Source organism: Anser brachyrhynchus (genome assembly GCF_964034855.1).
Source record: "Anser brachyrhynchus genome assembly, chromosome: 28".
Taxonomy (NCBI): Eukaryota; Metazoa; Chordata; class Aves; order Anseriformes; family Anatidae; genus Anser; species Anser brachyrhynchus.
This window is the reverse complement of record NC_137721.1, coordinates 2,181,626-2,207,237: the sequence shown is the minus strand read 5'-3', so window position 1 is coordinate 2,207,237 and position 25,612 is coordinate 2,181,626. Positions and strand designations below refer to the sequence as shown.

At 68.7% G+C, this 25,612-nt stretch overlaps 2 protein-coding genes across 4 annotated transcripts; both read right to left on the bottom strand.

Moving 5' to 3' along the window:
• Window positions 1-115: 115 nt before the first annotated feature.
• Window positions 116-15,042, bottom strand: NTRK1 (neurotrophic receptor tyrosine kinase 1). 2 transcript variants are annotated; one of them, XM_080570202.1, is made up of 17 exons: window positions 14,790-15,042; window positions 12,197-12,271; window positions 12,038-12,109; window positions 11,419-11,487; window positions 10,799-10,953; window positions 10,508-10,656; window positions 10,280-10,406; window positions 9,792-10,121; window positions 9,551-9,568; window positions 9,338-9,396; window positions 8,975-9,077; window positions 8,517-8,663; window positions 8,282-8,412; window positions 8,030-8,202; window positions 6,623-6,863; window positions 6,256-6,414; window positions 116-6,051 (listed from the first exon to the last, which is right to left on the bottom strand). In XM_080570202.1, the coding sequence occupies exons 1-17, from the start codon at window positions 14,981-14,983 to the stop codon at window positions 5,866-5,868; spliced, it is 2,388 nt and encodes a 795-aa protein (XP_080426328.1). In that variant the 5' UTR covers window positions 14,984-15,042; the 3' UTR covers window positions 116-5,865. The 2 variants fall into 2 exon arrangements, with proteins under 2 accessions (XP_080426328.1, XP_080426329.1); XM_080570203.1 differs by lacking the exon at window positions 9,551-9,568 and having other exon boundaries at window positions 14,790-15,041.
• Window positions 15,043-16,014: 972 nt separating this feature from the next.
• Window positions 16,015-25,602, bottom strand: INSRR (insulin receptor related receptor). Of its 2 annotated transcripts, XM_080570181.1 has the most exons (22): window positions 25,133-25,602; window positions 22,918-23,469; window positions 21,873-22,185; window positions 21,590-21,732; window positions 21,357-21,501; window positions 21,065-21,279; window positions 20,863-20,989; window positions 20,453-20,691; window positions 20,189-20,356; window positions 19,913-20,102; window positions 19,743-19,775; window positions 19,353-19,618; window positions 19,048-19,184; window positions 18,777-18,942; window positions 18,350-18,458; window positions 18,159-18,229; window positions 17,845-18,074; window positions 17,648-17,758; window positions 17,375-17,534; window positions 17,138-17,267; window positions 16,905-17,039; window positions 16,015-16,736 (listed from the first exon to the last, which is right to left on the bottom strand). In XM_080570181.1, exons 1-22 carry the CDS (start codon window positions 25,233-25,235, stop codon window positions 16,472-16,474), a joined length of 4,008 nt encoding a protein of 1,335 aa, XP_080426307.1. In that variant the 5' UTR covers window positions 25,236-25,602; the 3' UTR covers window positions 16,015-16,471. The 2 variants fall into 2 exon arrangements, with proteins under 2 accessions (XP_080426307.1, XP_080426306.1); XM_080570180.1 differs by having other exon boundaries at window positions 20,863-21,279.
• Between the last annotated feature and the right edge of the window lie 10 nt (window positions 25,603-25,612).

The window sequence follows — 25,612 nt, the reverse complement described above, 5'->3', positions numbered from 1 at the left end:
CCCTCCGGGGTGGGACCGGGACCCCCAGCGGGCCGGGACCGGGACCCCCAGCGGGCCGGGAGGCGCAGCGCGGCCGTCGGAAGCGGAGGGAGGGCCCGGAGCCGCTGTCAGGAAGTTTGGACGCGGAGACAACTACGGAAAAGGGAAAAAAAAAAAAAAATCCTAGGGTTGGGTGGTTGTTCTTTTTTTTTTTTTTTCCTCGCCTTTTCTGGCCAGAAACCAGCAGGTTTGGAACAACAACAGCGCCGGGGCTCGGGGCGGGGGGGGGGCGGCCCCGCAGCCCCTCCGTGGGACACCCCCAAGTGGGTCCCGGCCCCCGACGGCTCTGGGGGACACGAGCGCGGCCCCGAATCCCCCTGAACTCCCCAGATCCCCCCCCTTTTTTTTTTCTTTTTTTTTTTTTTGGGCGGGGGGGGGTCAGTACGTGAGGAGGCGGCACCCCCCCGGGGCAGCCCCCGGGGCCGCGCCCGGCTGAACAGCAGCACCTGGCGGCCGCGGCCAGCAGAGCCCGGCCGCGCGTCCTGCCGGCAGCCCCGGGCACGTTTCGGTCCCGCAGCCCGGGCGCAATTCGTCCTCGCGGCCCGGCAGCCCGTGCACACATCGGCCCTGCAGCCCGGCAGCCCGTGCACGAGTCGTCCCGGAATCCCACACACATCATCCCGCAATCCCATGCACATCACCCCTGCATCCCGCACACATCACCCCTGCATCCCGCACACATCACCCCTGCATCCCATGCACATCACCCCTGCATCCCGCACACATCACCCCTGCATCCCGCACACATCACCCCTGCATCCCACGCACATCAGCCCTGCATCCCGCACACATCACCCCTGCATCCTGCACACATCACCCCTGCATCCCGCACACATCACCCCTGCATCCCACACATGTTTTGTCCTCGCAGCCCTGCATCCCATGCACATATCATCCCTGCAATCCCACACAACGTCCCTGCATCCCGGGCACAATTTGTCCTTGCAGCCCAGCATCCCGTACACATCATCCCTGCATCCCACACGCATCATCCCTGCATCCCAAGCACATTTTGTCCTTGCCGCCCTGCATCCCCTGCACACATCAGCCCTGCATCCCATGCATATTTTGTCCTTGCAGCCCGGCTTCCCATGCACACACCGGCCCTGCATCCCCCTACAACATCCCTGCATCCCATACGCATCATCCCTGCATCCCAAGCACATTTTATCCTTGCAGCCCTGCATCCTCTGCACACATCAGCCCTGCATCCCACGCACATTTCGTCCTTGCAGCCCTGCATCCCATGCACATACCATCCCTGCATCCCCATACAACATCCCTGCATCCCATACACATCATCCCTGCATCCCAGGCACAATTTGTCCTTGCAGCCCGGCATCCCGTACACATCATCCCTGCATCCCACACGCATCATCCCTGCATCCCAAGCACATTTTGTCCTTGCCGCCCTGCATCCCCTGCACACATCAGCCCTGCATCCCATGCATATTTTGTCCTTGCAGCCCGGCTTCCCATGCACACACCGGCCCTGCATCCCCCTACAACATCCCTGCATCCCATACGCATCCTCCCTGCATCCCAAGCACATTTTATCCTTGCAGCCCTGCATCCTCTGCACACATCAGCCCTGCATCCCACGCACATTTCGTCCTTGCAGCCCTGCATCCCATGCACATACCATCCCTGCATCCCCATACAACATCCCTGCATCCCATACACATCATCCCTGCATCCCAGGCACAACTTGTCCTTGCAGCCTGGTATCCCGTACACATTATCCCTGCATCCCACACGCATCACCCCTGCATCCCGTACACTTCATCCCTGCATCCCAAGCACATTTTATCCTTGCAGCCCTGCATCCCATGCACATTTTGTCCTTGCCGCCCCGCATCCTGCACACATCACACCACGGCCACGTGCCGGGTCCTGCGCTTTGCCCACACCAACCCCGTGCAGCGCTGCAGGCTTGGGGCAGAGTGGCTGGAAAGCAGAGGAAAAGGCTCTGGGGGTGTCGGTCGATGCTCACCTGACCATGAGCCCGCAGTGTGCCCAGGTGGCCAAGAAGGCCACCGGCATCCTGGCTGTGTCAGGAGTAGTGCAGGCAGCAGGAGCAGGGAGGTGATCGTCTCCCCGTACTCTGTGCTCTGCTGAGGCTGCACCTCGAGTGCTGGGTTCAGCTTTGGGACCCTCACTCCCAGAAGGACATCGAGGCCCTGGAGCGTGTCCAGAGCAGGGCCACGAGGGTGGGGAAGGGCCTGGGACACAAGTGCTGTGAGGAGCGGCTGAGGGACCTGGGGGGGTTTGGGCTGGAGAAGAGGAGGCTCAGGGGAGACCTCATTGCTCTCTGCAGCTCCCTGAAAGGGAGGTGTGGGGAGCTGGGGGTCTGCCTCTTCTCACAGATAACCAGGGATAGGACCAGAGGGAATGGCCTCAAGTTGCGCCAGGGGAGGTTCAGGTTGGAAATGAGGAGACATTTCTGCTCAGAAAGAGCGGTCAGGCGTTGGGACGGGTTGCCCAGGGAGGTGGTAGAGTCCCCGTCCCCGGGGGTGTTCAAGGGGAGGTTGGACGTGGTGCTTGGGGACGTGGTGCTTGGGGACGTGGTTTAGTGGGTGACATTGGTGGTAGGGGGTGGTTGGCCAGATAGTCCTGGAGGGCTTTCCCAACCCTAATGATCCTGTGATCCTCCCTGCAGCCCATGCGCATTCTGTCCCTGCAGCCCAGCGCCCCGAGCACTCGGCGTCCCCGCGTGCCAGGATCCCGGCCACAGGCCGCACCAGGCACACGTTGTCCCCACGTCCCCGGCAGACGCTGTCCCGGCAGCCTGTGCACGCAGCAGCCCCGCGCTACAGGATCCTGGCCGCTCAGCACCCCTGCGGCCTGGCTGTACACCACGGGATGCCCCCCGGGGCAGCACCCCAGCATCCTGGCCTTACACCACGGGTACCCCACCACGTATCTCCCCCCCATCCCAAGACCCCCGCCCTAATACCACCCCACATCCCGGGCTCTTCCCCCTCACATTTCACCCCTCGGGGGCTCCCCCAGCCAGGCGGCTCAGCACCGCGCATCGCCCCCTCCCCACGCCCAGCCGCCCCCCGCGAGCGCGTACATTAGCCGGCCTCAACTGATGTCAAGGCGCCGTTAATTGCCTCTCCTCGTTACAGTAATAGCTCTAATCACTCGTAACGATTTTCACGTCCCAGTGTGGCTCAACCGCTCCCCCCCCCAATGGGCTCCATTAGGAGCAAGCCCACCCGCGGCCCCGGGGTTTGCCACGGCCACCCCAAAACGGCCCTGCCCGGAGCAGGGTTGGGCACCGAGGCTGTAGGGGCAGGGGGGCTGCGGGTTGGGGACAGCGGGATTGGGATGAGCTGGGGACATCTGGGCTGGGAGCCCCCTGGAAGTGACACCCCCCCCCCCACACGCACACATTGCTCTTAAATAAGGCATCCCCGGGGTCACGGGGAAATGCTGCTCGGGGACACTTCAGCAGCACTTCAGCTGCGCCTCGTTAGCGCTGAGATGCCTCTGCAGCCCCTCCGAGACCTCCGGGGCCGGGGGATCGAGGCCCCACAAGTGCACTTAGGGGCTGTGTGGGGTCCGGCCTCCACTCACCCCCCCCCCCGAGACCCACGGTGCTGGGACGCAGCTGCATCCCCGCAGCTGCCACGAGCGCCGTGCCGGCCCCAAAAACCATCCGGCCCCAAAAACCATCCGGCCCCAAAAACCATCCGGCCCCAGAACGGGGCAACCTCCACGCACCAAACCCGCAACCGAGCAGCGCCCCCGGGGGCTCCTCCCGCCCCACAGCGCTGTGGGGTGCCCCATGGCGCATCCCTGTCCGACGGGGGGAGCAGGGCCAGGGGCACCCCGCCGCGCAGGATGCGGCCACAGCATCAACAATCTCATCCTGCTGGATGTGGGATGGGGCCCAGGACCCTGAGCCCTCTTTAACCCCCATCAGCCCCGTCCCCGGCCCGGCTGCGGTGCTGCTGGGGGGGGTTTGGGGGGGGGACACTCTTCCAGGGAGCAGAGCCGTTAATTACCTCATTGCCAGAGTCCATTACCGCTCCCCCCGGAGCAGCTGAAATGGAGAAACTGCGGGGTGGGGATGAAATCAATCAGGGCTGAACACTTCTGGGAGCGGGGCTGGCGTGGGGGGGGCTTAACCCTTCCCTAGCTGCCCCGCGGGGGAAACTGAGGCACGGCCACGGGGAGACCTGGCCCCGGGTCCCCCGCGCCACGCCCGGTGCTCGCTGCCACGCGCAGTCCCCTTTTTGGGGCGTTTTGCTCCTTTTTGCAGCGCCCGGGCGGCGGGCGGCCGCCGCTTCCCCTCCGCGGGGAGCGGTATTGACCGAGGAGGCAATCTGCAGCGCGGCGCTGGAAAAGCTCAAAGTTGTAATCTTGTTCCTTCCTCAAATTAGATAAGAGGGAAAAGCCCATAAATCAGCGCGGGCAGCGATTAGAGAAACCCCAAGGAAGCAGGTCGCCCTCCCGGCCGGGCTGCGCACCGGTGCCACGGCTGGGTGTGGGGCACCGCTTGGACCCCCCCCAGCCCCCCAGGAAAACTTTGGGGTGGGACAAGGGGCCAGGAACCACGGCCTGGCTGCATAGGTTCGGTTCCCGCACCTGCAGGACGGCCCCTGGGCTCACTGCCTCAGTTTCCCCACCTGCTTTGCCAGCCCCTGTGCCCCATCCTCGGGCTGGTGGCCCGGAGACGGTGACCCCACTGTGGGGTGACAACCGGGGACAGATTGCATGCAGGGGGGCACTGGGGGGGCAGCTCTGGTTTCCTGCTGCTCTCGCCGTGCCGAATTCACCCCAAGCCAACCGGCACGGCAAAGCACCACGGCACCACACCGTGCCTCAGTTTCCCCCCCCGTCTCCCCTTCCCTTATCTCAGGTCGCAGTGGGTAACAAAGGAGCTGGCAGGGCCCAGCCCGCGCTGCCTAATTAGCCAGATGAAATCAATTCGGCTCCATTACAGTCAGATCCAGGTCTCAAACATTACCAAGGCGGCCGGAGAGCCCCGGGAAGGATGATTAAGTGGACGCTACAGGGCATTCGATAACCCCGTGGCTCCGATGACGGTGCGCGGGGAAGGAGGGGCTCCTCCCTTTGTTCCGAGTTTTGGGTTCTTCGCCCCTTTGTGCTGCGAAGCGTCCCCGCGGCGTGCCAAACCTCGCCCAGGGCCGGGGGACCAAGCCATCTCCGTCCACTGTGTCCCATCCATCTCTTCCCCTGCTCCAAAAAGCCCTTCTTTCCCCCCAAAGCCCCTATTTCTTCCCAAAAGCCCCTCTTTCTCCCCAAAAAGCCCTTCTTTCCACCCAAAAATCCTCTCTTTCTCCCCCAAAAGCCCTCCCTCTGCCCAGCAGACCCCCGAGGCAGCCAGGTCCCAGCGTGGCAGAGAAGTGGATGTTTTATTATCGGCCGGGTTCGCTGCGGGGCGTCCCCGCGGGCCGGGGCCAGGACGGGGAGGGAAGGAGCAACCAAGCCACGGGGGACCCTCGCCCAGACCCCCCGGCCCCCCGGAGCGGTCGAGCCACCAACGTGGGGCTGGGGGGCTCCCGGTTCTGGCCCCCCAGGAGCAAACCCACATCGGGTGGGTGCCGCGGCCACAACCCCGTGTGGCACAGCTCCAGCGCACGGCCCTGGGACCCCAAACCAGCCCTACAGCCCCCCCCCCCCAGGAAGCTTTCCATGATAAATGGGGTTCGAGCCCTCAAGGCATCACTTTGGGGCAGGGAGGGGACGCGGAGAGAGGGGCCGGACCCCTCCGGCCGGCCTGGGGGGTGAAAGCCAACCCCTCCAGGTGGCTGGGGGGGGCGTCGGGGAGCCGAGGGGCTCTGGGGTCCCCGTTCAGCCCAGGATGTCCAGGTAGATGGGGGGGCTCTTGACCAGAGCCTGGAGGCGGCTGTGGATGTCCTTGATGCGCTGGCGCTGCTGGGGCTCCCGCTGCCAGCAGCTCTGCATGATGTCGTACACCTCCGAGGGGCACGTGCGGGGCCGCTCCAGCTCCCGGCCCTGCGTGATGCACTCAATGGCCTGCGGGAGGTGAAGGGGGGGGGGGGGAGAAAAATAGAGCTTGGCCCCCCCAGGCACCCTCAGGACGGGGGGGTGCTCTCTGTTCCCCAGCCCAAGTGCGGAGGAGGACGCAGGAGGCCAGCTCCCCGCTTGACGCCGCTTGCCGACCCCAAAATTGAGGGTGGGGGGCTCTGACCGGGTGCTCCCCCCACTCCCCCAGCTCACCTCGGTGTTGGAGAGCTGGTACCAGGGCTGCTTCCCGTAGGTGAAGATCTCCCAGAGCACCACGCCGAAGCTCCAGATATCGCTCTCGGTGGTGAACTTGCGGTAAAGGATGCTCTCGGGGGGCATCCAGCGGATGGGCAGCATGGTCCGGCCCCCCACCTGCCCGGAGGGGGGCCATCAGCTGGGGGGACCCCCCCCCACCACCCCGGTCCTCCCCCTCCCCGCAGCCGCCGGACCCCCAGCCCCCCGCACTAAGTGCTCTGCGGCACCATTAAATATGGATGGGCTTGGGGTAGGGGGCAGCGGCTAAAATGGAAAAATCGAGGCGGGGGGTGAGGGGGGGCACAGACCAGCCCGGGCTGCTCACCCGGTAGTAGTCGGTGCTGTAGATGTCACGGGACATGCCGAAGTCGCCGATCTTCACCACCAGCTCGTGGCCCACCAGGCAGTTGCGGGTGGCCAGGTCGCGGTGCACGAAGTGGAGGGAGGCGAGGTAGACCATGCCCGAGGCGATCTGCGTGGCGATCTGCAGCATGTGGCTCAGCGTCAGCTGCCCGCGGGGCTGCCCCTGCCCCTGCTCCAGGATCTTGGCGTCCGGCCCGTGGGACCTGGCGGGGCAGAGGGGATGCTCGGAGCGGGGGGGGGGACGCGTGACATAGGTGTGGGTGTGGGGGGGTGTGCACGCAGGGGAAGGGCGTGCAGGTGTGTGTATCCGGGGTGGGTGCAGCGGTGTGGGTGCTGGGGAAGGGTGTGCACGTGTGTGTGTGCATGCACGCAGAAAGGGCTGCACATTTGTGTGCATGCACGCAGAAAGGAGTGCACATTTGTGTGTGCATGCACGCAGAAAGGCGTGCACGTGCGTTTGCATGCACGCAGGAAGGAGTGAACGCGCGTGTGTGCATGCACGCAGGAAGGCGTGCATGTGTGTGTGCATGCACGCAGGAAGGCGTGCACGTGCATGTGTGCTCAAGCCAGAGAGGGCCATGCACATGCGTGTGCACGTGCTGGGGAGCGTGCGCACACGTGTGCGGCCACACCAGGGAAAGCCACACACGTGCGCACACGTGCTGAAGCAGCATCCACACGCGCGTGCATGCACAGAGGGAAGGCAGGCACACACGCGCGTGCGTGCACACCGGGGAAGCCGTGCACACGTGCGGGGAAAGCGCGCGCACGCACGTGCCTGGAGGCGTAGTGCACGCACGTGTGCACGCGCCCACGCCAGGGAAGCCCGGGTGCGTGCCGAGGAGGGCTGTGCACGCGTGTGCACGCGCACACACCGCCTCGGCGGGCGCGGGGAGGGCGTGGAAGCGGCCGGGCAGGCGCGGAGCCGGGCGTGCGAGCCGGCCGGGGGGCCAGCGCGGCTGCAGGCGAGCCGGGGCAGGGGCAACGCTGCCTTTGATGGCGAGCGCTGCTGACAGCCGGGCCGAGGAGGCCGCGGCCGTGAGCGGGGGGCTCTGCTCGGCAGAACCATTACTGCCAAGTCCCATAACAATAATCATAAAAGCCACGTCTCAGAGCTCATCGCCTGGCCACTAAAGCGATGCCTCTGGCAGCCCCCCCTTACCCCCCCTCGTCTAGCAGCAATACCTGGGGGGCCAATCGAAAAGTCTCTGCTTATTCCAGCTGATGGCCAATCTCTCTCTATTTAAGCCTCTCAGACAGCTAATCTAATCAATATTGCAAGGAGGGCTGCATTAGCAGGGAGCGCGGGGCGGGCTGGCTGAGCCCTGCTGATGGAGCGCGGGGAGGGGGCCGCGCGCGCCGGGCCCACCTGAGGAAGCGGTTGAGGTCGCCGTGCTTCATGTACTCGAAGACCATGATGAGGGGCTCGCCCTCGGTGCAGACGCCGTAGAACTTGACGATGTGCTCGTGCTGCAGCACCGTCAGCAGCTCGGCTTCCCGCTGGAAGTCCAGCCTCGCGCTCTCCGTCACCTCCTTCAGCGCCTGCCGCCGGCACACGGCCTCAGCCCGGACCCGGGGACCCTCCTCCCCCCCGGACCCCCACCTCCGTCCCCCCCCTCACCTTCACGGCCACCAGCATCTTCTCCTGCTCCGGGAGGAGGTTGTAGCACTCGGCCAGGAAAACCTTCCCAAAGGCGCCTTCGCCCAGCTCCCACTTGAGCACGATGTCCCGGCGCTGCACGTGGTGCACGCCTGGGGGGCACCCAGGTGTCAGCCCCAAGCCCCCCACCCCGGCTGGGTTCAAGAGAGGGTGCGTGGGGGCAACAAGGGGTGTTCGGGGGGTCCCCCAGCCTTACAGGTGTTGCAGAAGTACTGCGGGTTCTCGATGAAGTTGCTCTTCAGCCCCTCCAGCTTGCTCTCGGTGGAGGACACGGGGCTGCTGCCCAGGTTCATGAAGTGCAGGGACATGGCCAGGTCATCCTCCTGGGCCAGCACGGCCGAGCCTGCGGGGACAGGGACGGGGACATCACGGGGGGGGGTGACGGGGGGGGGCGGGCGTTTTGTGCAGCGGTGCCAGGCGCTGCCGAGCATCCCCCCGCCCCAGCCGGCCCCGGGGGGAGCCAACCCGATCAAACCCATTTAGAGGCTGAATCCATTCCAGGAGTGAATTAGCAGCTGCTGCCCGCGCTGCCTGGCCCCAGGGGGGGGCCCCCATCGCCACCCGGTCCCCCCCCCACGGGTGCAGGGCACCGGGGACCCGTGGGGACCGTCACCCTGCGGCCGGGCGCGGGAAGCGGGGCGAGGGGGGACTCACGGTTGATGCCGAACTTGGAGCGGCGCCCGCACTTGTTGAGCACGAGGAGCATGACGGAGAGGAAGAGGCAGGCGAATACAGCCAGGGCCACGGCCACGGAGACCTGGGGACAGCGGGGACGGGGCTCAGGGTCCTGCTGCGGAGCCGGGTCCCTTCTCCCAGCCCTTGGGGTGGAGGCGGCCGCGAGTCCGTTGGGGAAACCGAGGCACTGGGAGGGCAGGGGACTGCCTTCGTCCCCGTCACCTTCCCACCTCGTCTGGCCTCAGGTTTGCCTTTGCCTTACGGACTTATCCTGCGTTCCCATGGGTGCCCTGGTCCCCCCCCCCCAAATCACAGAGAGCCCCGTCCCGGCCAAGCCCTCACCCCAAACGTGTGCTCGTCCGTCGTCTCCACGGGCCCCTCCAGCGAGCTGTTCCTGGTGCCTGGGGCGGGGAGAGGGGCACAGGGTGAGCGTGGGGTGGGGGGACACAGCGGGGACAAGGACAGCCACGCTCCTCCATGAGCACTGCACCCGCACTGGGGGGGGGGGACCCCGGGGGGATTGGGGCAGGGGGAGCAGCGTGCCCCGTCACTCACCCAGCGGAGACAGAGACACTGGCACAGCATGGAGAAAGGAAAAAACACGCGTTATTCCCCCCAAAAAAGAGAACCCCAAAAAGTTGGGGAAACTGAGGCACGCAGGGGCTCGGAGCCACCAGGCAGCGAGGCGGAGACAGAGGCACCGGTGTTGGCGCATGGAGAGGTGCGGGGCACCTCCACCAGCCGGGTTGGGGGGGGGGGGAGCCCCCAGGAAGCCCCCAGCCCCTCCACGACGTACCGGGGATGGGCTCCTCGGGGCTGAAGCTGAAGGGGTTCTCCATGAAGCGGCCCCGCACGCTGCGGGCGGCGGCGCCCAGGGGGTTGCGCACCAGGAGGGTGTAGTTGCCGTTGTTGACGTGCGTGGGGCGGTTGAGCTGGAGGCAGCCGTGCAGCACGGTGGAGTTGTGCTCGTACTCCACGATGCGGGTGTGGATGTAGGGCCCCTCGGCCAGCGCCGTGCCGTTGAAGAGCCAGCGGATGCTGGGCGCCGGGTTGCTGTCCACCGAGAAGGGGATGCACCAGAAGTGCTGCGGGATGGCCTCGTGCAGGAGCAGGATCACCGGCGGGACTGGGGAGACAGAGCCACCTGCGTCCCCAAACCGGCATCCCCAAAACCGGCGTCCCCAAAACCGGCGTCCCCAAAACCGGCGTCCCCAAAACCGGCGTCCCCAAAACCGGCCCCCTTGTCCCACACCAGTCCCCGCATCCCCTCCCCAGGCGGCTCACAGGTGACGTTCAGCGTCACGCTGTCCTCCGCCGGCCCCACCGCGTTCTCCGCCCGGCACGTGAGGTCTTTGTGGTTGAGGCTGGAGGAGACGTTGGTGATCTCCAGGACGAGCTCCCACTCCGAGAGCTGCGGGGAGCAGTGGGATGCGGTGAGCAAACCCTGCCGCGGCAGGGACGGTGCCACCGGGAAGGTCCCCGCCGCGCCCCGAGCCCCGGCGTTGCGCTTGCCTTGGTGACCCTGGGTGGCTCCGATCCCACGTCGGGCACCAGCCAGTCCCCGGTGGCCGGCGGCTCGCCGGCGATGTGGCAGGTGAGGTTGACGCCGTCCCCTTGGCGCAGCACCACGTCGGCGTGCTCGATGCGGACGGTGGGGAGCTCTGCCGGGGAGCGGGGCGAGCGGGTCCCCACGCTGTCCCCAGCCGCAGGCGGCTCAGGAGGGGGGACACACGCCAGCACCCCCCCCCCTCCCCCGGCAGGATCGGGTCCCCCACCCCCGGGCGCCGCGTCCCCGCCACCTACCGCAGCCGTGCAGGGGCTGGCTGCCCAGGGGCACCAGCACGCCGCCCTCCCAGCAGCTCAGCGACTGATTGCCCAGCTCGGCGCGGCTCCCGTCCTGCCACAGCTGCAGCCAGCGGAGGCTGCAGGAGCAGTTGAGGGGGTTTCCCACCAGGATGCTGAGGGGGGGGGGCGAGAGGATGCGTGCTGCAGCGCGGTGCCCGGGGGAGGCCAACCGGGCATCCCCGGCTGCGCTGCTTCTGGCCCAGTCGCCCCGGATGGCTGGTTTCAGCTGGGGCTGTGCCACATGTGCTGTCCCCATCCCCATCCCCGTCCCCATCCCCATCCCCGTCCCCGTCCCTGACCCTATTACCGTCCCCATCCCCATCCCCGTCCCCATCCTGACCCTGTTACCGTCCCCGTCCCCATTCCTGACCCATCCCTGTCCCTATTACCGTCCCCGTCCCCATCCCCGTCCCCGTCCCCATCCCGTGGCTGTCGGAGCCGCCGGCTCGCTGCAGGGTGTGCGCGACCCACGGCCGTGCCCCCAGCCCCGCTCCCACATCACCCAGAGCCACGTCCCCCCCCCCCCCCCGCCGGGGGCCATCCCAGCCGCACCCCGCGCCCCCTCCCCGGGCACTCACAGCTCCTGCAGGGGCAGATGCTGGAAGGTTTTCCAGGAGAGGGTGTGCAGCGCGTTGTAGGAGAGGTTCCTGCAAGCACAGCGCCCGTCAGCCCCCCCCCTTTCCCCAGGGACCACCCTCGTCCCGCATCGCCCTCGCTCCCGGCGGGGGGGGGGGGCCTGGCACAAGCTGGGGACACCGCTGTCACGCCGTGACCAAGCGAAACCGCCGGTGCCAGGCTGGCCCCCGGGGAGCCCGGCGCAGCTTTTGGGCACCCCCTTGCAAGCAGCGACTCCCCGCGCATTACCGGGCAGCCCCCCCCCCGCTCTCCAGCCTCCCCTCCTGCGCGGGGCCGGGGCAGCACGGCGCTCCCGGGGGGGCTCCTGCCCCGATCGATGGTTTCCCACTCAGCAGCACGGCCCCACGTGCCCCCCCCCGCCCCCCCCCCCCCAGCCTGGCTGCAGCGGATCGAGTTTTGCTGCCGCGCTGACGGGCAGGGGGACAGCATCGATCCCCCCCCCCGGGCACGGGGACGAGACACCCTGCACCGGGATGAGCGTACCCACGGGGGGGGGGCGGGGGGGGACGTGCAGGGACAGGGACCTGAGCCCCGGAGCCGTGGAGGGGGGGGGGTACTCACACGTGGCTCAGCCTGGGGGTGTCCTGGAAAGCGTCGTCGGAGATGTGCTGCAGCCCCGAGTTGGCGATGGTGCTGGGGGAGGCGAGGGCTCAGCACGTGCAGGGGGACCCCCCCCGCACCCCACCCTCAGCCCTCCCCACCCCACCCCGGGGTGCTCACAGGTTCCTGAGGTCCCGCAGCATCCTGGTGTCAGCCCGGGTCAGGGCGGTCAGCAGCGGCTGGTTCTCGATGACGCTGGAAGGCGACGGGGCCCCGGGTGGGGGTCAGCCCCCCCCCCACGGGGTCAGCACCTCCCAGGGGTGGGGGAGCAGCCCCGAACCCCCCCCTCGTTCCCCACGCTTTGCTGTCAGGAGCTGCCATGGGGGGGGGGGGGACACACTGCTCTCCGCACCCCCAGGCCGGGCAGTGCCCCCGTCCCCCCACCTGCACCCGGGAGTGCCCCGGAGGGATGGGGGGGGCTGGGGGGGGGCAGAACCCATGGGAGAGGGCTGGGCGAGGGCTGGGGCACCCACACCGTGGGGAGGGCATCAGCAGGACCCGCACCCCCCTCCTGCCCCCGTTGCCGCTCTCCCCACCCTGCAGGATGGGACCCCCAAGCTGGGACCCCTGTGGGGCAGGGACCCCCCCCCCCTTCGAAGCCCGCCCTCCCCGCCCCCCCCAGACACCAAAAGGCACCGGGTGATGATTTATGGCATCGGCTTCCCGGCCCTAACGCAACTTCTCCCCGTCCCCACCCACGATCCGGCTGCACCAGCCCACGCTCGGGGACGGGAACGGGGCCGGAGCGGAGCTGCCCCCGCCGTGCCTCAGTTTCCCCCGGCAAACAGGGCTGAGCTCCCCCCCCTACCTCTGAGCTGCTGCGGGGTTTTCCCCCCACCCCACCCCAGGCTGCGATGGGGACAAGGGAGTCCGGGGGTGTCTCAGGGGACCGTCACCCCCGCTGCCACCCACCCCACCCCGGCAGGCAGTGAACAAAGAGCTGGGGTGGGGAAACTGAGGCAGGGGGGAGGCATGCGGCAGCCACCGCCGGCAATGCGGCAGGGCCAGGGCTGCGGCAGGGCGAGGACCCAGCCCGGGCACCCCGATGGCACCCACACGGTCCCCAGGCAGGCCTTGGGGCAAGGTGACAGCACCAGCGGGGTGGGGACAAGGGGGTCGCCCCCCCCCCCCCGCAACCCCTCCCTGCCCACCGTGGACCCCGCTGCCCCCCAGCCCTTCGCCCCTGCTGGCACCCCCGTGGCAGGGGGCAAGGAGCCGGCCCCAGCCCCTCGCTCGCTCCCTGGGGGGGTCACAGCAGGGACCCCCCCGTCTCTGCCCTCCCCAGTGCCCACCTCCGGGCGGCCCCGATCCCCGCAGCGTCCCCCACCCCCAGCCTCATCGGCGCGGTCCCTGCCCCAGCCCCGTGCCACCACCCCGGCCCCCAGCCCCGCCGCCCCCACCCAGCCAACCCCCACCCAGCCCCAGCCCCACCGCCCTGTCCCCGGCCCCGGCCCTGTCCCCATCACCGCATCCCAGCCCCAGCCCCTGCAACCTCGCCTCGTCCCCATCCCCGTAATCGTATCCCGATCTTATCTCCCCATCCCATTGCCATTTCCCCGACCCATCCCCATCCTCATATCCCAGCGCCAGCCCCTGCCTTACTGCCTCATCCCCGTCCCCATCATCGTATCCCAGCCCCAGCCCCTTGTCCCCAGCCCCAGCCCTGTCCCCACGATAGTATCCCAGCCCTATATCCCCATCCCATCGCCTTGTCCCTGTCTCCATCCCCATCACTGTATCCCAGCCCCAGCCCCTGCCTCACCGCCTTGTCCCTGTCCCCGCCATCGTATCCCAGCCCCACACTTCATCCCCATCCCCTTCTCCCCATCCCCGTCCCCATCATCGTATCCCAGCCCTATCCCCTTATCCCTGTCCCCATCCCCATCCCCGTCATCATATCCCAGCCCCGTATCCCAGCCCCATCCCCTTGTCCCCAGCCCCATCCCCACCATCATATCCCAGCCCCATCCCCTTATCCCTGTCCCCATCCCCATCGCATCCCATCCCCAGCCCCTGCACCACCACCTTGTCCCCGTCCCCAGCCCCATCCCCACCATCATATCCCAGCCCCATCCCCTTATCCCTGTCCCTGTCCCCATCCCCATCGCATCCCAGCCCCAGCCCCTGCACCACCACCTTGTCCCCGTCCCCAGCCCCATCCCCGTCTCCCATCCCCTTGCCCCCAGCCCCATCCCCTTGTCCCCAGCCCCTTGCACCCAGCCCCATCCCCATTCCCAGTCCCTTGTCCCCAGCCCCATCCCTGTCCCCAGCCCTGCATCCCAGCCCCATCCCCTCGCCCCCAGCCCCATCCCCGTCCCCATCCCCTTGTCCCCATCCCTGCATCCCAGCCCCAGCCCCTCGCCCCAGCCCCAGCCCTGTCCCCATCTCCTTGTCCCCATCCCTGCATCCCACCCCCATCCCCTTGTCCCCAGCCCCATCCCCTCGCCCCCAGCCCCATCCCCGTCCCCAGCCCCTCATCCCCGTCCCCAGCCCCTTATCCACAGCCCCAGCCCCTTGCCCCCAGCCCCAGCCCCTTGTCCCCATCCCCTTGTCCCCATCCCTGCATCCCACCCCCATCCCCTCGCCCCCAGCCCCATCCCCTTGTCCCCATCCCCTTGTCCCCATCCCTGCATCCCACCCCCATCCCCTCGCCCCCAGCCCCATCCCCGTCCCCAGCCCCTCATCCCCGTCCCCGTCGCCCAGCCCCACTCACAGCTCGGCGAGGCGGCGGGGGCCCCGCAGGAGCCCCCCCAGGCCGCGCACGGTGCCGGGCTCCCCGCAGAGGAGGCTGCGGGGCGCGGGGCAGCGGCAGGGCAGGGGGCAGGGGGCGGCGGCGGCGGCGGGGGCTCGGGGGGGCAGCAGGGGCAGGAGGGCGGCCAGGCAGAGCCAGGAGGGCAGCGGCAGCATCGCGACCCGGGGCCCGGGGGGCTGCTCCCGGGGCCGCCCCCCCCCCCCCGCCTCGCCCTCGCCGCCCCGCAGCCCACGGGCACGGCGAGGCGTGGGACCGGCGGCTTAAAGCGGCCCCGCGTGGCCCGGCCTCCCGGGGAGGGGCCGGCGGCTCCCCCCGCCCCGACCCTGCCCGCAGCCCCGCGGGGGGCAGGGGGACGGGGGGAGTTTGGGGGGGGGGGGGCGGGGATCGGGCCCCCCCCCCCCCCCAAGTGGGGCAGGGGGCGCCGGGCACCCCCCGCCCCTCCCCACGCAGCCCCAGGGTGTTTGGGGGGGGGGGGTCGCAGTCGTGCCCCCTTCCCCCCTGGGGTCCCGCACCCCCCCGGGTACCCCTCAGCACCCCTCATCTCCAAACCTCCCCCCCCCCGGCCCCCTCCCCGCCTTCAAACCGCGTCCGCAGCCCCGCGCCCCCGAAGCAGCACCCGTCTGTCCGTCTGTCCGTCCGTCCCTTCCCGTGCCCCAGGGTGGGCAGCACAGCCCCCAGACCCCAACCCCCTCCCAGCAGGGCCACCAAGACCCCCCCCCAATTCCCCCCCCCCAATGCCCCCCAAAATCTCACAGCGCACCGAGACCCCACCGGGGGACGCTCGGTGGCACCTTGGCCCTGTCCCCAGCTGTCACCCCCGGGGTCCCCTCCTCGTGGTGGGGAGGGCACAGCACTGCCGTGACCCCCCCCCCGCCATCGCCGCCCCAACTCCCCCCCCCCCCATCACGGCAGCAGGGCTCACACGTGCGCTGAGTTTGGCACGTCCTCAGCCCAGGTTTCTCCCCCCGTGCTCAGCCCCAAACCCGAGGCACCCCGGGGCTGAGCAGAGCCCTTGCAGGACCCCCCCCCCCAAGGCTGAGTTCCCCCCCCCCCCGGGCTGAGCCCCCCCCAGCGGCCCGCCACGCCACCTCCTCCCGAATTCCGCGGCTTTGACGTTTTTTCCCCAGAAACGCCCCCGGCTCGGGCACTGCAGGGCAAAACCACAGCTGGGGCGCGCAGGAAACAGATGGGGCCGGGGGGGGTGGGAGCGGAAAACCCCGAGCTGTGCCCCCCCCCAGCCCCCCCCGTGCCCCCCACAGACCAGGCAGCCCTCGAGCGAGCCCCATCCCGCTTTATTTGCCCTCGTCCCGCGGCCGCCGAGCCCCCGACGCTGGTGCCAGCAGCAGGGCCTGGGGGAGGGGGAGAGGGCAGGAGGGCAGCGCCGTGCCTCAGTTTCCCCACCTGCCAAAAGGGGGGGGCACCCCGCTTTATTCCCAGGGCAAAACGCGACCCCACAGGGCAACCCTTTTTTTTTTTTTCCCCAGCGCGACACCCCCCCACCCCCCCCAGAACCCCTCCATGAGCACAACACCTCGCCGGCCGGCCCCCCCCCCCCCTTCCCTTAAAAGCAATAAATAACCCGAAAGGGCCCCGCGGATGGGGCCGGGGGGAAGAGTCCGGAGCGGGTCGGGACCCCCCCCTGCTCAGAGGCAGCCCGTCCCGTTGGGGAGCCGGCCCCGGCCCCTGCGGGTGGGCAGGGGGGGCACGGGGGGCTCGTCCTCCTCGGGGGGCTGCTCCGTCTCGGCGTCGGAGGGCTCGCCCGAGCCGCGCCGGCGGTTCTCGGGGCTGTAGAAGAAGGAGAGGGTGCGGAAGGCGGGCGCCATGTGGTCCTTGATGCTCTCCAGGAGCTGGACGAAGGACGGGCGCTGGCGCGGGTTCTGCTGCCAGCACAGGCACATCAGCTCGTGGCTGCGGGACAGAGGGCGCACGGTGGGTCTGGGGGTCCCTGTCACCCCCTGTCACCCCTCCCCGGCCACCCCGATGGCAGCTGGGTCACCGTGACCATGCCCCATACGGGCCTGAGGCCGGGGTGACGGGCTCGGTGCCTATTCCCGACCCCATCCCACCCCAACTCACAGTTGGTCAGGGCAATTCTCCGGCTTCTCCAGGACGCCGTTGTCCATGACAAAGTGCAGGACCTGCTCGTTGGACATGCCCTGGTAGGGCTGCTCAGCCAGCGTGGCGATCTCCCACAGCACCACCCCGAAGGACCTGCGGCACCCCACGGTCAGCCGGGGGGGCATCCTGCTGGCTGGGGGGGGGGGGGGGGGGGCTCAGCTAGCACAGCCCCCACCTGCTCCATCACCTACCAGACGTCGGACTGGGTGTTGAAGATGCCGTCCTTGAGGGCTTCGGGGGACATCCAGCGGACGGGGAGCAGCCCCTTGCCCCCTTTGCGGTAGTAGTCCGTCTCGTAGATGTCCCGCGTCATGCCGAAGTCTGGGAGAGGAGGAAGAAGAGGAAGAGGAGGAGAAGACAAAGAGGAAGAGGAAGGGCCGGGAGCACCAGGACACAGGGTCCGAGCCCTGGTGGTGCTGGCCGCCCACCTCCGATCTTGACGGTGAAGTCCTCGGACACCATGCAGTTGCGGGCGGCGAGGTCGCGGTGCACGAACTTCTTGGCGTTGAGGTAGGCCATGCCGTCGGCGATCTCACCCGCCATCTGGATCATGTCCTTGAGCGAGGGCGGGGGCAGCCCGGGGTTGTTCTGCACCGCGCACAGAGAGGGGAGGCTGGGGAGGGGGGGACACACACGTCCCCAGGGACGGGGGCCGTGCCCCCTCCTCCGTGGGGCGCCGCGGCACCCGGCCAGCCCCTCACCTCGGCGTCGGGTCGGAGCGAGCGCAGGTAGCTCTTCAGGTCCCCGCGCGTCATCAGCTCCATGATGACCAAGGCTGGCTGGCCCTGGGACACGACGCCGAGCAGACGGACCTGGGGACGGGGCAGGGGGGACACAGCCCTGTGAGCAGCCCCCGCATCCCCTGCCCGTGTCCCCCCGCCCTCTGCCGCACACCTACCACGTGGTGGCACTTGAAGGCCTTCATGACCGAGGCCTCGTTGAGGAACTCGATGCGCTCCCGCATGGTGGCCAGCTCGTTGACCGTCTTCAGGGCCACCTTGGTCTCCTCGCCCTCGGCCACCAGCCCCAGCGCCAGCCCCTCGTACACCATCCCGAAGGAGCCCTGTCCCAGCTCCCGAATCACCGTGATCTTCTCCCGCGACACCTCCCACTCGTCGGGGACATACACTGTGGGGGGGACACCCATCACCGGCATCATCCCCATGGTGATTGGGACACAATCCCCACGGGGACATCTCTGTCCCTACGTACTGTCCGAGGCACTGAAGTACTCGGGGTTGACGGAGGCGTAGAGCGTCCCGCTGGGGTAGCCGTCGTTGTTCCTGCGAGGGCGGAGGGATGGGCATGGCGCAAAAGGGGGGACAAGGGACAGGGGCGCGATGTCGCCTCCCCCAGCCCCGGAACATCCGGGTCCAGCCCTGGGGGCGCAGGGCGATCGCTACCTCTTCTTGTTGTAGAAGAAGACGAAGATGGCGAGGCAGGAGATGAGCACCATGAGCACCACGGGCGTGACGGTCAGCAGGACATAGAAGCTGCCAGACTCCTCCTCGGCTGCCGGGGGCATGTGCCCATTGGGCAGGGTGCACACGTTTCAGGCACACTCATCCCACCACCAGCACTGAGCCCGCAGTTCCCCAGAGCCTCAGCACCCTCTGATCCCCGGTGCTCCCATCCCAGAGCATCCCCAAAGCCCCCAGACCCCCAATCCAGCAGTATCCTTTGATCCCCTGGTGCAGAATCCCCTGCTCCCACCAGCACTCCCCAGTTCCCCAATCCAGTAGCACCCCCAGCCCCCAGCTCAGCAGCACCCCAGCTGCCTGCCCACAGCCAGGGGGTCCCGCTGGCGTCCCCCCAGCCCCCTGAGGATACCTGGCCCCAGGATGTAGAACTTGACGAGCCCCGTCCAGGAGCCGTTGCCGGCCAGCGAGGTGGCCCGGACCTTGGCCGAGTAATTGCCCGGCTGCAGCAGGGCCAGGTGGACGCCGCCGTACTTGGCGTAGCGGTGACGGGAGACGCAGACGACGGTGATGACCTCCTGGGGGGCGAGGGGATGGTGGTAGTGGGGACATCCCCCCCACCCCACCCTGTGGCATCGGGCAGGGGGACGCTGAGCTCCCCAACAGCGGAGCCGGGTCCTCACCTCGCTCTCGCGACTGTACTTGATCTCGTACTTGAGGATGAGCCCGTTGGGGTTCCGGGGCTCCTGCCAGCGCAGCAGGACGCTGTTCTTGCTGGCCGGCTCCCACGTCACGTTGCCGGGAATGTTGTCAGCTTGCACTGCAGAGGGGCACCAACTGGCTCAGGACCCCCATCCTGGTGCCACCAGCACCCAAAACCATCCCGGTCCATGGCCGGGCAGGAGAGCACCGCACACCGAGCCCTGATATCACCGAGCAGGGGGGCTGCCCTCGACCCAGCCCCGCACGCTGCCCCAACGGGACCTACGTTCGGGCATGGTCCTGGCGAAGACGAAGGTGGCGGCGCTGCAGCCCACGGTGTGCGCGGCGTGGTTGCAGGCGTGGATGTCGATGCGGTACTCGGTGAAGTGCCGCAGCCGCGACAGCACCGCCCGGTCCCGCACCACCTTGTCCTCGAAGATCTGGAAGTCGGGCTTGGGCTCGCTCCCGGCGCGGCTGGGGGCCGGCGGCTCCACCGAGGAGGTGTTGGTGGGGGACGTGACGGCCACCACGTCCCTGCGCCGCTTCGGGGTCCTGCGGAGCGGGGAGACGGGGACAGGGACAGGAGGCAGTTTGGGGCTGGGGCACCTGGGGCACCTCCCCAAAGGTGGTAGGGTAGGGGAGACCCTCAGGGTTTTGGGGCCATTTCCCAGCTCACCTCTTGTTGATGGACGTCACCTTCCAGGGCGGCCTGAGGCAGCGGAAAAGAGGTTAAGGAAGCAGCCCCTTATTTAAGGGACACCCTCTCTGGGGCAGCCTGGTGCTTGGAGACCCCCCTGACACGGGGAGACCCCCCCTGACACGGGGATCTCCCCCCAGACCCGTCACCTGGGGATGATGATGGAGTTGTGGAGGAAGTTCTCGAACTTCTTCTGGAAGGATTCAGCCTCGCCCTCCATGCGGAGCTGCCCGTCGGCGGGGCGGCAGGGGCAGCACCGCTCCTCGGCGTCCTGCTCCACCTCGGGGTCGTCCCCGTCGCTGAAGCGCGTGTCGGCGCTGCTGGTGGGCAGCTTCAAGCCTGCGGGCAGGGACGGGCAGGGCTGGAAGCACCGGGACATCCCCGTCCCACCGGTGCCGGCACCGTCCCCAGCCGCCGTCCCGCACCTTTGTGGCAGTAGTCGTTGACGTAGAGCTCCATGTCCTCGGCCAGCTGCTGCCACAGCACCAGGTAGTAGGTGATGTTGCCGTTGCGCTGCGTGGGCGGCTTCCAGCGCACCACGATGTGGGACGAGGAGTTGGACATGGAGATGACGTCCCGGGGCACCGTCGGGGCTGGGCACGCAGCGGGGTGTCAGCATCTCCCTCGGAGGCCACCGTGGGCACCCCGCTTTCCCCTGCCCCCCACCCCCCACCCCCGGTGCCCCTTACCCGCTGGCATGGTGCGGATGTAGACCACCTCGCTCTGCGCCCCGTAGTTGCGCCCTTCCTCGGCGGTGGTGAGGGTGATGGCGCGGACGAAGATGGCGTACTGCGTCCACGGGCGCAGGTTGAGCAGGGCCACCCCCGGCTCCTGGTCGCTGCTGAGCGGCAGCTCCACGTCCAGCACGTTCCAGCTCTGCGCCCCGCAGGCGTCCTGCCCCACGTACTCCGAGACATTCTGGAAGGGTCTGGCCCCCACCCAGCCCTGGGTATCAATGCGGGGGTCCCGGGAGCACCCCCTGGCCTCGCCAACCCCCTCCCCGGGATGGGGCAGCCCCGTGCCGTGAGGGTGCTGCGGGGTGGGGGATGTGGGGAAGGGGCTCACCCCCACCCTGAGCGCCAGGGCCGGGGCCACTTACGACTCCTTGTAGTAGACGATGAAGCTGAGGAGGTCGCGGTACTCAGGGGGCCGGTACCGCTCCCACTTGAGGAAGATGCGGTCGGCCTCAGTGACGTTGGAGACGAAGCGCAGGGTCTGGGTCTTGCCTGCGGAGGGGGCGCAGGGTTCAGGGGGGGACTCGCGGTGCCGCTGGGCCCCCCCAGCCCCAGCCCCGCACTCACAGGACGCCCGGTCCCCGTTGGTGCGAGGGTTGATCTCGGCCTTGTTCTGCCGCCCCTTGGTGCCCGTGACCTCCTCCATGCGGTAGATCTCAGCCAGGCAGAGCTTGGGGTTGAAGGCGAAGTACATCTTGCCCACGGGGATGGAGAGGACGTGGTGGCTCCAGTCCCACAGCTGCTGCAGGTTCTGGTTGTCCAGGACGTACAGGGTGTAATTTCTGGGGGGAGACGTGGGCGGAGGCGATGGGCACGGGCACACCCAAAGCCGTGCGTCCCCACCGCGCCCTGTCCTCACCCGTCCACCATGGAGTCGCCGCGGATCAGCTTGAGGTTCTTGAAGAAGGACAAGGAGACGAGGGCGAAGGAGTGCTTGATCTTCAGGAAGCCCGTAATGGTCTCGATGAGGCCCAGGCTGCTCTGCAGCTCCGAGGCCAAATTATCTGGGAACAACCCGCGGGTGTGAGCCGGGCAGCGCTCCCAGCCAGAGAGCCGGCCGCTCGGCTGCACAGGGCCGGACACGGCACTCACAGCCCCGGCGGATGTTGACGATGAGGTTGCCCTCCACCAGGGTGCATCCCGCCAGCTCCTGCGCCGCCCGCGTCGAGTCGATGGTCTTGGTGCCCACCTTGCACTCCTTGGGGCACAGCCCCTCGCACTTGTGGCAGAAGATGCTGCGGGGATGGGGACGGGGACATGAGCCGGGTACAGAGCCACCTCCCTCCATCACCACCCCCAGGTTGGGCGGGAAGGGGGGGTCCCATCCCAGGGGGTCCCATCCTGAGGGGTCCCATCCCGAGGGGTCCCATCCCACCTGCTCTCATTCCTGGTGTAGCCGGGGGGGCACTCGGAGAGGCACTGCTGTTGGTGGATGACGAACTTGGAGGCATCGCGGGGGTTGTCGGAGACCTTGCGGAGGCTGGCACAGTACTCGGCGGTGACGCAGCGCCAGCCCTCGTACTCGTAGGTGCGGGGCGGGCAGGAGGGCAGGCAGTGCCCGTTGAAGTGGAAGTGGCGGCAGGCCACGCACGAGCGGCTGTCGCGGGGCCGCCCGCAGCCCCCCAGGCACTCCGCGTGGCAGCACTCGCCCGCCGCCGTGCACGCCGAGCCCGCACCACACGGGCACACTGCGGGAGAGCGGCGCCGCGGGCAGGGGACGGGGAGAGGACGTTAGCAGGGGTAACGTGGAGGGGGAGAGGGCTTGGGGGTTGCATGGGGAACGGGGGAAAAAGGTGGGTGGGGAGGGCTGGGGGCTGCCGATGCCCTCCTGGCACAGGGGGCAAGGAGAGAGGGGTGGAGGGATGGAGGGAGGGAGGGACAGAGGTAGGAAGGGTGGGCAGAGAGAGGAAGAGATGGGGCGACAGTGGGAGGGATGGCCAAATACATGGGTGGATGAACAGAGGGAGGGCTACCCGGACAGACGGCAGGACAGACGGACAGGTGGATGGATGGGGGAGGCTCATCCCACGCCAAGCCTCAGCTGCCCAGCAGGGCCGCGTGGCGCAGCCGGTGCCGGGGCAGTGGCCGAGGTTACAGCCCCGATAAGGATCTGTGTTTATAGTATATATTTCATTACCAGGCCTCCTGTTTACTGCAAACGAGCCCGGGAGGGGCCTGTATTTACCTCGCCGCTGGGAAAACACGGCAGCTGGGAGCTGGCCTCTCCTCCGGAGGATGATACAGCGCGGATCCGATTACCCCACCGTGCTGCCGCTGCTGCGCCGGGGCAGGGACGGCCACGTGCCCAGCCCTGCCATCCCCAGCAGCTCCCCCAGCCCTCCCCAGTGCCTCCCAGTGACCCCCCGTCTGCTCCCAGCAAGGCAGCCCGGAGGAGCGAGCCCCGTGCCTCCAGCACCCACCTTTCTGGCAGTAGCTGGAGGTCCAGCAGCGGTAATCCAGCTGCCCGTTGACGCTGGTCTGAGCGCACGGCTTCTCCACGTCCAGGATGCCCGGGCAGACGTCGGCGCACTCCTCGGCCAGCTTGTTGCCCACGATGTAGCTGGTGTCCACGGCGTCGGGCAGCAGCAGCCCCCAGTCGATGGTGGAGAGGTGGCAGAGCTCCTGGTTGCGCTCGATGCGCACCGAGCCGCGGAGGACGTGGCCGAGGCTGTGCAGCCCGATGTCCCGCAGGTGCGGCATCTCGAAGATGACCAGGGCGTAGTTGAAGAAGAGGTTGGTGCCGCGGATGACCGAGAGGTTGGGGAAGAGGTCCCGCAGGCTCTCCAGCCCGTAGACGCGGAAGAGGAGCAGGTACTCGGTGATCATCAGCAGGCGGGGGAAGCTGAAGCCCCGAAAGTCCTCGGCGCCCGTGGTGAACATCAGCAGGATCTGCAGGTTGCCCTCGATGATGGAGCAGTTCTCCAGTTTCTTCAGCTGGGACACGTCGTTGCGGATGTCCATGCTGCCGCAGACTGGGGTGGCGAGAGGGGACACGGGGGCAGTTGGGGGTCCCGGGCAGACGGCCCCGCCACCCAAGGGACCCCCGGGCCGTGCCCCCGTGCGGTGACAGGCGGGGGGTTGACGTCCTCGCCTCGCCTGTCACATCTGCCTGCAATCCCCGTGGGCAGCTGGGGCAGACGCGAGTGGCTGTGACAAGCAGCCGGCGCGCCGCAGCTCCTCAGGGCACGGCACAGCCGCGGTGATGCTAACGAGGTCTGGCTCTGTGGGAGCTCCTCGCCCACCCCGGGAGCACGTCCGAGCCCCCTGCCCACCCCACGGGAGGCTCTGAGCCCCGGGGGCAGCTCGGGGTAACCGCACGGCATCCTCCTGCCAGGTCAGCCCCATTGACCCCCCGGCACCGTGCCGTGCCGGCCCCATGGGGTTGGGGCGATGGGCTCGCCAACCCGGGGTTTTCCCAGTAGGATACCCCGTAGGGAGCGGGAGCATCGGGGGCCAGCCCCACGCTGAGCATCACCCGCTCCCCGTTCCCGAAGCTGGCAGCTCCCCTCTGGCAGCATCCCCAGCCTGAAACCTGACGCCGAGTTATCGCGGAAAGAAGCGCGCTGAGACACCCGGAGAGGGATTTACTGTAAACACCGAGGGTAAACACGGCCGGCGCGGCGTGTACCCTAAACACCAGGCACCGCCGGCACCACGGCATGGCCGCCCGCGCCGCGCGGTGCCGCCGGCTGGCACACGGAGCTCCACGGCCCAGCAGCCGCCCGGCGCGGCTGGGTTCAGCAGAGCCCCGCCCCCCCCCAGCACCCTGGGGTGCCCCCCTGGGACATGGGGGTCTCCATCCTGCCGTGGGGCTGAGGGTTCAGCCGCTGAGGTGCCGGCCCCGGGGGATACGGCCCTGAGCTGCCACCGCCGTGACCTTGGCAAAGTCACTGGCGCCCCTCTGCTGAGCGGCACGAACCCGAGGGGAGAGGGGGCTGGGGACCCCCGGGTCCCTCGGGGTGCAGAGGGGGGACTGGGGTCCCCTGTGCCCTCGTGAGGGCAGAGATGGAGCAAAGAGCATCCCCAGGGCATCTCTTGGCTCAGATTTGGCTGCTTTGTCCTCCCCCGTCATTTTCCACCTCCACCGCCCCCAACCCCGCTGGGGAAACTGAGGCAGGGGGCGGAGGGGAGCGCAGGACGCGCCACTACACCAACGACAAACCCAAACGTCCTGGTGCCGCCGTCCCCAGCCCACCAGCGGGGCTGGGATGGCAGCAGGGGGGTCCCCACACGAGTCCCCTGGGGCTTTCCCCCGGCCAGACCCCACCACAGCCCCGTCCCCGTCCGCACGGTGCCACCCCGAGCCTCAGAGGGTCACGCACTGACAGCACTGGGTGCCGCAGAGCCGCCGTTTCCACCCTCCCGTCCCCCACGAGGACAAGAAAGCAACACCCCCGACCCCAGCACGGGGCCCCCACCCCAGCTTTTCCCCAGGACGCCCCCGCCCCAGCTCCCCACCCCAAACCCCGAAGGACGTGGCCGTGCCGGAGCTGCCTAGGGGCGTCGCCCCGGGGGGAAACCGAGGCACGGCGCGTCGTCCTTGGCCCTCAGCTCTTACGGAGCAGCCAAGTGACCCCAAAACCCACACCCCACCGGCACCCCTTCCCCACCAACCCCCCCATCCCGGCCACTTACTTTCGGAGGGGGCCTGCACGGGGGGCAGCGGGAGGGGGCCGAGGAGCAGCAGGGCCAGCGCCAGCCGCAGGGCACCCAGCGCCCTCGCCTCCTTCGCCCCCATCCCCGAGGGGCCGCGGTTCCCTCCGGCCTCGGGCGCTGCTGCAGGCGGGCACCGCGTCCGGCCCCGCACGGCACCGCACTCCCGGCCAGCACCCGTGGGACGCCGGGACAGGGGTGGCCCCCGCACCCGCCAGCCCTCGCCCCGGCCCCGCGGCCCCTTCACTTTTGTTTTCGGCTGCGGCACACTAAATATTTAGCCTGACAACTGCGCGGGGACGGGCCGGGGACGGGGCCAGGGCTTGTTTGGGAAATAAAGAGGGGAGAAAACAGGGCGGCCCCCGAGCATGGCCAGGCTGGAGGGGGCCGGGAAGGCGGGGGGCCCCAGGACGATGCGTCGTGCCTCAGTTTCCCCATGGGGCAGGGCGTTGCGGGCTCCTC